This window comes from Pelodiscus sinensis, chromosome 12 (assembly GCF_052426305.1).
Source record: "Pelodiscus sinensis isolate ZL-2025 chromosome 12, ASM5242630v1, whole genome shotgun sequence".
Taxonomy (NCBI): Eukaryota; Metazoa; Chordata; order Testudines; family Trionychidae; genus Pelodiscus; species Pelodiscus sinensis.
The window spans coordinates 1,226,178-1,238,471 of NC_143063.1; the positions used below are offsets into that span (position 1 = coordinate 1,226,178).

The 12,294-nt window shown below is 70.6% G+C and overlaps 1 protein-coding gene across 4 annotated transcripts in view; it reads right to left on the minus strand.

Annotated features, from left to right (window-relative positions):
• CARMIL2 (capping protein regulator and myosin 1 linker 2) overlaps positions 1 to 12,294 on the minus strand; it is a 65,131-nt gene that overhangs the window by 23,130 nt on the left and 29,707 nt on the right. For 3 of the 4 annotated variants that reach the window (XM_075940614.2, XM_089781377.1, XM_075940616.2), the window contains exons 22-30: positions 9,252 to 9,320; positions 7,660 to 7,753; positions 7,491 to 7,586; positions 6,828 to 6,956; positions 3,387 to 3,500; positions 2,492 to 2,667; positions 1,248 to 1,335; positions 645 to 755; positions 26 to 92 (exon numbers count right to left, since the gene is read on the minus strand). In XM_075940614.2, the coding sequence (XP_075796729.2) occupies positions 26 to 92; positions 645 to 755; positions 1,248 to 1,335; positions 2,492 to 2,667; positions 3,387 to 3,500; positions 6,828 to 6,956; positions 7,491 to 7,586; positions 7,660 to 7,753; positions 9,252 to 9,320 (944 nt within the window). The remainder of the gene's footprint in view (positions 1 to 25; positions 93 to 644; positions 756 to 1,247; positions 1,336 to 2,491; positions 2,668 to 3,386; positions 3,501 to 6,827; positions 6,957 to 7,490; positions 7,587 to 7,659; positions 7,754 to 9,251; positions 9,321 to 12,294) is intronic. The other variant, XM_075940615.2, reaches the window with a different exon arrangement.

Genomic DNA, 12,294 nt, shown 5'->3' on the forward strand with positions numbered 1-12,294 from the left:
ACAGACCCCTGCCACGCCGCCTTACCTGTCATGGCGGGTGTGGGCCGGACACCCAGCAGGTGCCTGCTTTTCCTCCGCAGAGCCAGCTTGTGCTGCCGAGAGAGGGGAGAGGTTGTTTCAGGGGCCGCGAGGCGCACGCCCGGCAGGCAGTGATGCCACTTGGATAGCCAGGTCTCGAGCTGACATGGCAAAGCCCTGGTCACAAAACCAAGCCCGGCAGCTGCATTACCCGCTTGGGCCTGATGCGCAGGCACGTAACAGCAGCTCGGACGCACGCTCAGCTACACCTGCCTGGCACTGGGGGAGCCCGGCTTTATTGCACCGGCGGGCCAGGGACTGACCACACCCGGATCCCGGAGCTCCCCATTCCAGCCTGGCTGAGAACGTTTCTCCGGGCGTGGCTGCTGCATCCGGGGCCACGTGCCAGTTTCTCAGGGGATTTCAGGTGGGCGAGATGGCCTTTGGGCTGGCCCGGCCTGGCCGTTCTCCGGCAGCAAAGGCAGGCCATGGGGGCCCCTCCCCAGAGCCAGGGGATTCCATATGTGACCCTGGCCCAGGAAAACCCAGACGCTCCCAGGACACCACACAGCTGCTGTGCAGTGCGATGGGGTCCTGGCGTCAGCCTGCAGGGGAGGGGGCCATACCTCCTCAGCGGCCACGCTTGGCTCCGCAGCGTCGGGTAGGGGATCGGCCCCCTCGGCGTTGTCTGAGTGGAGCACAGGAAGATCCAGCGTTGGCCTGGGGAGACTTTCTGCCTAGAACCACGAGTGGCACGTCCATTATTCCCGCTGAGGAAGCCGTGGTACAATAGCGCCTTGCTCCTGCGGAGCCCCACAGCCCGCCCGCCAGGTTTCCACGACCAGCGGGGCTCTGCCCGGCCTAGTCCCCCCAAAACTCCCCCCGCGCAGCCCAGACGCGGTTCCAGCAGCGGCCGGCGTCAGCATCTCCTGGCGACTCCTCCGCTCTCGGCGCCAAAGGGGGCCCGAGTCACACGGCTCCACAGGGCTCAACCTGGCACGGTGCCCGAGCAGCAAGCCCAGCAGCTCTGCTGGGGCGGAGGAGAAGCGGGTGGGTTGTGCAGCCCTGTTCAGAACCACGGCTCCCCTGCTCCGAGGCCGCGACATGCCCGAGGTTAATGGTGCCTTGAAGCCACGTGACGCTGAGCTCTGGGCCCCCGAAGGCCACGCCAGGCTGGCCGCAGCACTGGCACCCCTGGCAGCAAGGAGAGAAGAGACAAGGGCACTCACCAGCTGGCGCTGGGCGCCTGCCAGCCCCTCCAGCACCTCGTCGATCAGCCCATCAGCCACGGCCGCCACTACGGACAGCCGGATTTCGCTGTGAGTGAGAGGGGGGTCAGTGGGGCGGGGGGGGGATGCCTCCCTGCCCACAGCAGCCATGTCCCAGCGAGGGGCCGGGAGCAGGGCCTGGGACAGCGCAAGCCCCTCGGAGACAGCAAGGCCTGCGGAGACAAGCCCTGGGCAGCCTGGAGGCCAGGAAAGCGGAGAGGAAAGGTCCCAGCTGCACCGCCCCAAGAGGCTGAACATGGCCCTGGGTCCCGCCCCCACCCTGCACCTCCCCCCCGCCCGCATGGCCAGAGCAGCCCAGCAGCAAAGCGAGGGGGGGCTCCCGGGAAGCAGGGCCCCCCACAACCCAAGGGCGGGTCCTGCGTCAGTCGCCTCCCGCTGACCCCGCGCCCGAGGCTGGGAGCCAGGGATGGGCAGTGGGGCGGGCGGCACCAGGGCGTTGGGTGGAATGGCCCTCACCCGGCCTGCGCGATCACCGGGGCCAGCCTGCAGCAAGCTGCAGGCGCAGGGCTGCCAGGCCCCAGCCCGGTGCCAATGCCCCAGGCAGAGACGAGTCCCCAGAGCGACCAGACACGTTCCTGAGGCCCCCGGACGCCTGGCGCGGCCATGCTGAGAGTGATGATTAATAAACAGTCAGCCGGACGCTACTGGGGAAGGCTCCGCCATGGGGAAATGGCCCTCAGGCGCGCAGAGCAGGGCCCGTGTCGAGAGGGAGGCGCCCGAGCCCCAGGAACGGGTGGGGAGGGCCGTGCCGAGAGGGAGGCGCCCGAGCCCCAGGAACGGGTGGGGAGGGCCGTGCCGAGAGGGAGGCGCCCGAGCCCCAGGAACGGGTGGGGAGGGCCGTGCCGAGAGGGAGGCGCCCGAGCCCCAGGAACGGGTGGGGAGGGCCGTGCCGAGAGGGAGGCGCCCGAGCCCCAGGAACAGGGGGGGGGTGCCGAGAGGGAGGCGCCCGAGCCCCAGGAACGGGTGGGGAGGGCCGTGCCGAGAGGGAGGCGCCCGAGCCCCAGGAACGGGTGGGGAGGGCCGTGCCGAGAGGGAGGCGCCCGAGCCCCAGGAACGGGGGGGGGAGGTGCTGAGAGGGAGGCGCCCGAGCCCCAGGAACAGGTGTGGGCATGGCCTAGGGTGCCTGAGAGGTTTGGCAGGCGGCAGGAGCTGCTCCCGGCTCCGGAAGAAGCCACGTCACTCACGTCAGCTTGCCGAAGACGTCGGCGACCAGCTGGTCCAGGATGGCGCTCAGGCCGAGCTGGTCCTGAAGGCCGATTCGCTGGGCGATGGCGCGGAGCAGCCGGTCCCGAACGCCGCTCCTCTGCAGCACGGCGGGACACAGGCTCTGGGCGCTGTCCAGCACGGCCTGCGTGATGGCCTGAGCCACAAAGGAACAGAGAAGCGGCCCTGACGGAGGACGTGGCCCGTGTCCGCCCCACGCGCCTGCCTCTGCGAGGACACGCCGGCCCCGGGGAGGCTGCTGGACACGGGAGCCCAGCCCGGGGAACGGGCGCAGCGGCCGCGTAGGCCCTGCCACCTAGCACCTCCCTGCGCTTGGCAGCTGGCTGGGAACCCGCCCTGCTCCGGCCGGGCCAGGCTCCTCGCTGTGACGCCAGCGCCAAGCCAGGTAAGGACGCGTTGGGCAGGGGAGGGGTTCAGATTCGCCCTAGGCCCGGGGTGGGGCGCGGCTGGTGGGGGAGGCGCAGGGCAGAACGATGCGAGAGAGACGGGGGGCGGGGGGGCTAGAGAAATAAAGGAACAGCCTGAAGCAAGAAGCCTCGTCCCATGGGGGTAAATGCGCTGCCAAGCGCCCCCGGCTCGGGCTGCAGCCTCACTCCCACCCGGCCCCGGGGAGCCCCGCACGGCTCATCCAGGGCTCCCCGGAGGAGTGGACAGCACCCCGCGTGGCCGGGAGGTGAAGGGAGGGAGATGCCCCTCCTCACAGAGATGCTCCTCCAGCCTGGCAGGGGAGGGTGGCCCTGGCGCCCACTTCACCAGCCATGCTCAGCCTGGTGCAGTTGGCCGCGCCCAGCAGGGGGCGCCACCCTGGGGCCTATGGGCAGCAGCTGCAGCGCCCCCCGCAGGCCGGCCGCCTACCTGGCTCTCCCGGGCACAGGCCTGCGAGGCTGCCTCGGCCAGGCTCTCCAGCTTGTGCTGCAGCTGGCCGCTCTGGTAGGGGGCGTGCCCGGCCTCGTACAGCAGCGGCAAGAGCTGGGGGGAGAGAGGCAGGAGTCAGCGGACACAGGGCGGCCCCTCTCGCCTGGGGGCTTCCCCCTGCCCATGAGCTCGCCCCAGCCGGCTCTCGCCCTGCCGTGCTGCTCTCTGCTGGCCCACAGCGGCCCTGCCCCCACTGCAGGCCGGGGGCTCCCAGGGGCACAGGGCGCACCCCACGCTCAAAGGGCCACGGCCCCTCGCCTGCACCGCAGCCTCCACCCGCCCCTTTCTTCCATGCTCGGCTCTCGCTGGCGGCTGCCCGTCCCGTGGCCCCGGTGGCAGCGCAAGGGCAGGGCAGGCCACAGGGCCCCGTGGTCCCTTCCCTGGCAGCATCCCCGGGGTCACGTCCCACGGCAGCCCGGCCTCCACCTGCTTCTCCCACCGCAGGGCCAAGCAGGTTCACTCCCTCAGCAGGAGGCGACGGGCTGCGGCTGCGTGGGCTCCGAGGAGCAAGGTCCCAGGGAGAGCCGTGGGGCTGTTCCCCGGCCCTGTGTGAACCCGGAGCCGGAGCGGGCAGCTTGTGCCCCAGGAGCAATCTCCAGCACGGCTCTCCAGGGCTGCGGCCAGGCGGGGGGCCCCGCAGGAGGCGTGCGAAGGGCTTACACCAGGGAGCTGGCAGGGGGCCAGCCAGGGGGCGAGAGGGAGGGCTGACATCGGAATTGGATTCAGATTCCCTGCCTGCTTGATTTGTGGGGGAGAGAGGACCCAGGAGTCGAAGACAATGACTGGGACCCAGGCAGGGCGACCGCGCCTGCGGGGAACTCGGGGCATGGAGACTGGGAGTGGGGAAAGGGGAAAGGGGAAAGGGGAAAGGGGATCGCTCGTTTCTCTTTATTTGGTGCTTTGGTTTGCACGGCTCTGTGCACCTGGGCCGCCCTCCCCAATTGCCGCCTCGCCCGGCGCCCAGACACCTCTCCGGGGTTCATCTGGGTTCCTGAGCTGCCTCTAACACCCAGCGGCCAAGGCTGCGCTCTCCTGTGTCACTTCTGTGTTGTGATAAAATCACTGTTTGAAGGTGCTGATTTGTGTCCTGGCAGGTCTGCATGCGTGTCTGCGTGCGTGTCTGCGTGCGTGTCTGCGTGCGTGTCTGCATGTCTGCGTGTCTGCGTGCGTGTCTGCGTGCGTGTCTGTCTGTGTGTCTGTGTGTCTGTCTGTGTGTCTGCGTGCGTGTCTGTGTCTGTCTGCGTGTCTGTCTGCGTGCGTGTCTGCGTGCGTGTCTGTCTGCGTGCGTGTCTGTCTGCGTGTCTGCGTGCGTGTCTGCGTGCGTGTCTGCATGTCTGCATGTCTGCGTGTCTGCGTGCATGTCTGCGTGCGTGTCTGTCTGCGTGCGCGTCTGTCTGCGTGCGTGTCTGTCTGCGTGCGCGTCTGTCTGCGTGCGCGTCTGTCTGCGTGCGCGTCTGTCTGCGTGCGCGTCTGTCTGTGTGCGCGTCTGTCTGCGTGCGTGCGTGTTTCTGTTTGTCTGCAAGCCTCGGGCTGGGAGGTCAGCCACCAGAGACTGCAGCTTGGTTTTCCCTTTGCTTTTTTCAAGCTCTTTTGGGGCCGAAGAGCTTGGGGTGCCCAGGGCGCGGGTTCAAGTGTCCACCCTGGCTTTCAGGATAACATCGCTGGATGGTGGCAGCTTGTTTGTTTCTCTCAGAGCCAGGGAATGGGGGTCTCTGGAAAGTCGGGTAACCAGTGCCTCTCTTGCGGCCCTCAGCTTCTGCACTCAGAGCGCCAGATTGGGGAACAGCCCTGACAGCGTGCCTCAGTTTCCCCAGTGCTGCCTGTTCCACAAGGGGCTGGGAGAGGGACTGCTGAGGGCCAGCCCAGGGACTGGTGACCCAGCTTGGACAGTGGGAGGATGAAGGGCTGAGGAGAGGGGCCCAGTGAGCAGAGCGGCTGGTTCTGAAGGATGGAGGAGAGGGCCCAGCGGAAGACAAAAGACGGGACAGGACAGTTGGGGCGGGCCTGGAAGGAGGAGCCCAGACCTAGCCGTGCTCGCTGGCGGGGAGTCGCTATTCCCCTGGGGGCCACGGCAGAGACCAGCAGGCTGGGGGCTCAGAGAGACAGGGGGGCATCACAGCAGAGGGGTCCCCCGGGACCAGACAGAGACGAGAGGCTGGAGCCTGCGAGGGCCACGATCCTGCGCGCCGGCCGAGCGCAGCCACAGCTCCAGCCCGGGAAGGCAGCGGGCCGGGTAACTCGGGACACTGCCCTGTGGCGGGGGCTGCCAGGGGCGGGCTCAGTGTGGTTCCTGGCCGGGAGGTGTTTCCTATCCCCAATATTCGTACAGGGATCCCCGGCCCCATGCTGAGCTCAGCCCAAACCTTCACAAAGTGTCCCTGAGAATTCCTTCGTGTTATCGTTAGTCTCCCCACGGGGGCAGGGAGGGGCGCCTGCCCCCCAAACAGGTGTATGAAGCAGCCTCGCCCCGTCCCTGCAGCTCCCTGGGGCACAGAGGCCGCCCCGGTGTGCAAGGGGCCCTGTCCCTGCAGATCCCCGTGCGAGGGGCCCCGTCCCTGCAGATCCCCGTGCGAGGGGCCCCGTCCCTGCAGCTCCCCGGGGCACAGAGGCCGTCCCGGTGTGCAAGGGGCCCCGTCCCTGCAGATCCCTGTGCGAGGGGCCCCGTCCCTGCAGATCCCTGTGCGAGGGGCCCCGTCCCTGCAGATCCCCGGGGCACAGAGGCCGCCCCGGTGTGCGAGGGGCCCCGTCCCTGCAGATCCCCGTGCGAGGGGCCCCGTCCCTGCAGCTCCCCGTGCGAGGGGCCCCGTCCCTGCAGATCCCCGTGCGAGGGGCCCCGTCCCTGCAGATCCCCGTGCGAGGGGCCCCGTCCCTGCAGATCCCCGTGTGAGGGGCCCCGTCCCTGCAGATCCCCGTGCGAGGGGGCCCGTCCCTGCAGATCCCCGGGGCAGAGGCCGCCCACAGGGCTATCGGGCTGGCTCCCCAGGGCACAGAGAGCCGTAATGGGCAGCCCCAGCGCTCTGCTGTACCCCTGCCTTCCCAAGTCCCCCCCACAGTGGCTCCTTAGCAGGCCCAGTGGAAGGGCCCGGGGCCTGCCCCCCCTTCCTCCAAGGCAGGGGGTGGGCCCCGCGTCGCCCCCCCGCTCACAGGCTCGGGCGCTGGCCCTCTCGGAGCCGAGTGTCACTTGCTGCCGCCGGCCAGGCCTCTGCAGGGGCCATCGCGGGACGTTCCTGCGGCCAGGGGGCAGAGCCCTGGGCCTGGCCTGGCGTGGCCGGGAGCACGAGAGCCACCGCCCCGCTCGGCTCCGTAACGCCCCGCCGCAGACCTGCCCTGGGGTTACCACGGCCGCGCGGGCTGAGGGCAGCCGGGGAGGGCGGGACTCACGCTGACGGACAGGTTTGCTTCCTGAACGGCTTCTTCTGCGCGGCGGACGCCGGCGTCGGCCTCCTGGCCCAGGCAGGCGCTCAGCACCTCGGCGTGCCGCTGCACGCTGGCGCACATCTCGCTCACCATCTGCAGCACAGCAGCGGGTCAGAGCGCGGCCCAGCCGGCCGTGGGCTTGGGGACGGGCACGGGCCGTGACCCCCTCATGCCTCAGTTTCTCCCTGGGGAAGAGGGGCCCGTGGCACCCCCCGGGGCTGGGGGTGGTCGCTTGCTAGTGGGCCACGGCACTGAGAGCCTGGGCAGGACAGCCCATGGGGACCTGGCCCGTTTGCACCTGGCCTGCGCCACTGGTCCCTCCGGGCTCTCCTGCCCGTTCACCTCCCTCCTGCCTTTCCTGCCCGGCCTGGCTTCTCCATGCCTCCTCCTCCCCCACCCCGCCTGGCCTGGCTCTGCTCCATCCGCCCCGCCCGTCACCAGCTGCTCTGCTCTTTCCCTGGTCCCCAGAGCCCCGTCTGCCCCCCGCTTTCCCACCCTGCCCTGCCCGCGGGTGACGGCCCGACTGGCCCAGCCAGCGGCGGTGGGTGCCCCGGCCGGTGCGAGGGCGGCATGGAAACGCGCCCGGAGGGGCCGAAGTGACCCGGTGGCGAGGGCCGGCCTGCTGACCTGTTCCGAGGAGCTGGTGACGATCCCCTGCTGCAGCCGGAAGGTTTGCTTGGGCAGGGTCCGGCGCATCTGGTTCCTCGCCAGGCAGGCCTGCATCTGCAGCAGCAGCAGAGCCCTGGTCAGGGCCGGGCCGGAGGGAGCCCCCCACGCCCGCTGGCCCGAGAGCTACCTTGTGCACAGCCGCCTCCGTCTTCTCGGGGTGTCCGCGATAGGCCTGGCCCACGTCGCTCAGGGGCAGGGGCATGGAGCGCAGGGTGTAATTCCTGGGGGCGCGGCGGAGTTAGCGTCACGGCAACGGCCCGGCCCCCCACCAGCTTCTCCCCGCCCCGCCCTGGGGCCACTGGGCTCCCCGACCACTCTGCCCACCGAGCCCCACGGCACCTGGCCCAGCAGAGACTGACGGGCCCCCACACAGCCTGCAGCCTTCCTGCCCCGGGACCCCCCTCCTCACTGTGGGGAGCCCCCTCCTGCCCCAGGGACCCCCTCCTGCCCCGGGACCCCCTCCTCACTGTGGGGAGCCCCCTCCTGCCCCAGGACCCCCCTCCTCACTGTGGGGAGCCCCCTCCTGCCCCAGGGACCCCCCTCCTGCCCCGGGACCCCCCTCCTCACTGTGGGGAGCCCCCTCCTGCCCCAGGACCCCCCTCCTCACTGTGGGGAGCCCCCTCCTGCCCCAGGGACCCCCCTCCTGCCCCGGGACCCCCCTCCTCACTGTGGGGAGCCCCCTCCTGCCCCAGGACCCCCCTCCTCACTGTGGGGAGCCCCCTCCTGCCCCGGGACCCCCCTCCTCACTGTAGGGAGCCCCCTCCTGCCCCAGGGACCCCCCTCCTGCCCTGGGACCCGCCTCCTCACCGTGGGGACCCGCCTCCTGCCCCGGGACCCCCCTCCTCACTGTGGGGAGCCCCCTCCTGCCCCAGGGACCCCCCTCCTGCCCTGGGACCCCCCTCCTCACCGTGGGGACCCGCCTCCTGCCCCGGGACCCCCCTCCTCACTGTGGGGAGCCCCCTCCTGCCCCAGGGACCCCCCTCCTGCCCCGGGACCCCCTCCTCACTGTAGGGAGCCCCCTCCTGCCCCGGGGACCCCCCTCCTCACTGTGGGGAGCCCCCTCCTGCCCCAGGGACCCCCCTCCTGCCCCGGGACCCCCTCCTCACTGTAGGGAGCCCCCTCCTGCCCCAGGGACCCCCCTCCTGCCCTGGGACCCGCCTCCTCACCGTGGGGACCCGCCTCTTGCCCCGGGACCCCCCTCCTCACTGTGGGGACCCGCCTCCTGCCCCAGGGACCCCCCTCCTGCCCCGGGGACCCCCCTCCTCACCACGGGGACCCGCCTCCTGCCCCAGGGACCCCCCTCCTCACCACGGGGACCCTCCTCCTGCCCCGGGACCCCCCTCCTCACCACGGGGACCCCCCTCCTCACCACGGGGACCCACCTCCTGCCCTGGGACCCCCCTCCTCACCGCGGGGACCTGCCTCCTGCCCCGGGGACCCGCATCCTCACCGCGGAGACCTGCCTCCTGCCCTGGAGACCCGCCTCCTGCCCCGGAACCTGCCTCCTCACTGTGGGGATCCGCCTCCTCGCCCCAGGGGTCCCTGCTTCCTAGCCCCCAGCCTGTGTTTCCACTGGTGGTGCACATCCGCACATGCCTCAGTGCACAGAATAAAAGTTATTCTGCACGTGGGTGGAAACATTTCGAACACTGCTCCCTCCAAGCAGTGCTGCCTGCATGTCACAGAGGTGCCAACACAGGGGCTGTACCCTGCCCCCACCTTTCCAAAGCACGGGCCACATCAAGGAACCCGTGCGCAGAGGTGTTGTTCCTGTCCCAGATGAGTGTCCTGCGGAGAGAAGAAAGGGCGAGGCCCAGAGAACAAGCCCTTTGCACGGCACCTATGTCAGCCCGGCTGGGAGGCGGCCTGCCGCACGAGGACCCCCTATGACGGCGCGTCGGGGAGCCCCCGGCCCTGCACCCCCCCGCAGCCAGATGGGACTCTCGGCAATCCAGTGGAGTGGAAGGGCAGAGCCCCGGCCTGGCTTAGGGCCGATGTGACCACAGGAGCCAGGGCAGCCGTGTTCCTCTGGGGGTACAGGGCTCCCAGGCCCCTGAGCCCCCCATACTGGACTTAGTCTGCTCTCCTCGTGCACCCCAGCCAAGCCTGACCCGGCTCCCAGCCCTGCCCCCGGCCAGGTGGCTGGGTGAGTCATCCGGAACCAACCCACGCACTGGGAGCACTGGGAGGCAGGCAGACAGCCCCCCACCCAGACTGGCTCAGCCCACGCCGGAGGCTGGTTGTCCTGCGGGCCCCCAGGGTGGCCCCAGCTCGCTGCCAAAGGCAGCCACGGCCGCGCCGCAGCACAAGCCGCACACGCAGGCTGGGCCGGGGCTCCGGGGAGCAGCGCCCGGCTCAGGGGCATCTCCGGGCTGATGGCCCTCGTGCTTCTGGGCAGATCTGGGGGGCTGCTGTGCCCTCTGCAGCAGCCAGCGGCTGGGAGCTCCGGGCCGGGTTCAGGGGATCCCGCCAGCCCCTTGGCTGAGTCAGGGAGGGATTCTCCTACCTGTCTGCAGGACCCTGCAGCCCCGACCCCTGCGAGCAGGGCGCTAGCTGGGTCGGCCAGCCCCTGTCTGGGGACTTATCTGGCCCCTCCCTGCAGAATCCCTGGGCTGCTGTGCCCCTCGCCACCAAGACCCTGCAGCTGGGCGCCTGCCGTGCTCTAGAACAAAGGGAGCGCACACGGGGCGGGGCGCACGGGGAGGGGGTGCGCACACGGGGCGGGGCGCACGGGGAGGGGGTGCGCACACGGGGCGGGGCGCACGGGGAGGGGGTGCGCACACGGGGCGGGGCGCACGGGGAGGGGCATGCTCGGGGAGGGGCGCGCACACGGGGCGGGGCGCACGGGGAGGGGGCGCGCACACGGGGCGGGGCGCACGGGGAGGGGGCGCACATGGAGGGAGCGCACACGGGGCGGGGCGCACGGGGAGGGGGCGCGCACACGGGGCGGGGCGCACATGGAGGGAGCGCACACGGGGCGGGGCGCACGGGGAGGGGGCGCGCACACGGGGCGGGGCGCACATGGAGGGGGCGCACACGGGGAGGGGGCGCGCACACGGGGAGGGGGCGCGCACACGGGGCAGGGCGCACGGGGAGGGGGCGCGCACACGGGGCGGGGCGCACACAGGGAGGGGGCGCGCACACGGGGCAGGGCGCACGGGGAGGGGGCGCGCACACGGGGCGGGGCGCACATGGAGGGGGCGCACACGGGGAGGGGGCGCGCACACGGGGCAGGGCGCACAGGGAGGGGGCGCGCACACGGGGCGGGGCGCACGGGGAGGGGGCGCGCACACGGGGCGGGGCGCACACGGAGGGGGCGCACACGGAGGGGGCGCACATGGAGGGGGCGCACACGGGGCGGGGCGCACACGGGGCGGGGCGCACACGGGGCGGGGCGCACGGGGAGGGGGCGCGCACACGGGGCGGGGCGCACATGGAGGGGGCGCACACGGGGCGGGGCGCACACGGGGCGGGGCGCACATGGGGCGGGGCGTGCTCGGGGAGGGGCGCACACACGGGGAGGGGCGTGCTCGGGGAGGGGCGCACACACGGGGCAGGGCGCACAGGGAGGGGCGTGCTCGGGGAGGGGGTGCGATCAGGGCCCTCCGGCAGGCCAGCAGCACCGCGCTGCACAAACCCAGCCCCCAGCCAGCGCGCTGAGCCTTTGGCTGCGGGTGCCCCACCGTGGGGTGCCCACTTCACCCACCTCCCGCAGCCCGACTGCCGCGAGCGGAACGGCCCGGCTCCCCGTGTCTCCGGATGTAGGAACGGGCCTGGGCCGCGGTTACCGGTGACCTCACTCACCCCGGTTAAAGGGGCGGTTTAAACGGGTCCCTGAGGCCCCGCCCTGCACTACAAACACACGGTCTCTAGCTATGGTGGGGGAGCACGAAAATGAGCCCCAACCGCCACCTGCAGGCCCCTCGCAAGGCACACGTGTGCACTCACTCTCACGTGCATGTGCACTCTCACACAGGCACACTCACATAAGTGCACACGGTCGCACGTGTGCGCACACACCCACTCTCATATGGGTGCACTTGTGCACACACTCTCTCTTACAAGCACACGTGTGCACAGTGGGGGGCTGTCTGCTCTGTGACCAGGGTCCCCCTGCGCTGGGAGGGGCGATTCCCATGGACTCACCCAACGTGGATTCACCCCGACACCCAGGCTCAGCCTCCCAGGGAGAGACAAAGGGAGGGGGGCGGAGACCAGCACCTGGCTGGGGGCAGGGCCTTGGGGGGAGGCAGGGGCTGTCTGGGAAGCAGGGGGAGAAGAGGCTAAGCTGGGGGCTAGGGATGATGGACCCCAACCCTAGGGGCCTGAGCCGTCCTGGCCCTGCCCCCGGTGGCCACATCACTTCTGCTGGGCTGTATCCTGGAAAATCAATAAACGCCTCCCTGCTCTACTAGCTGGCGGAGACTGTTCTGGCTGCTATGGGGGGGGGGGGGGGGCAGGATCAGGGAAACCGCAACGCGCCGTCACAACATGCACACACATGTGCACACGCACGGTCACGCACACACACACACACACGTTCTCCAACACATGCACATGTGATGAGGTCACTGGCTCAGTGGACATGGGAAAGTCAGTGGATGTGATAGACCTTGACTTTAGCAAGGCTTTTGATACGTCTCCCACAATATTCTTGCCAGCAAGTTAAGGGAATGTGGATTGGATAAATGGACGGTAAGATGGATAGAAAGAGGCTAGAAGGCCGGGCCCAGCGGGTAGTGATCAATGGCTCGATGTCAGG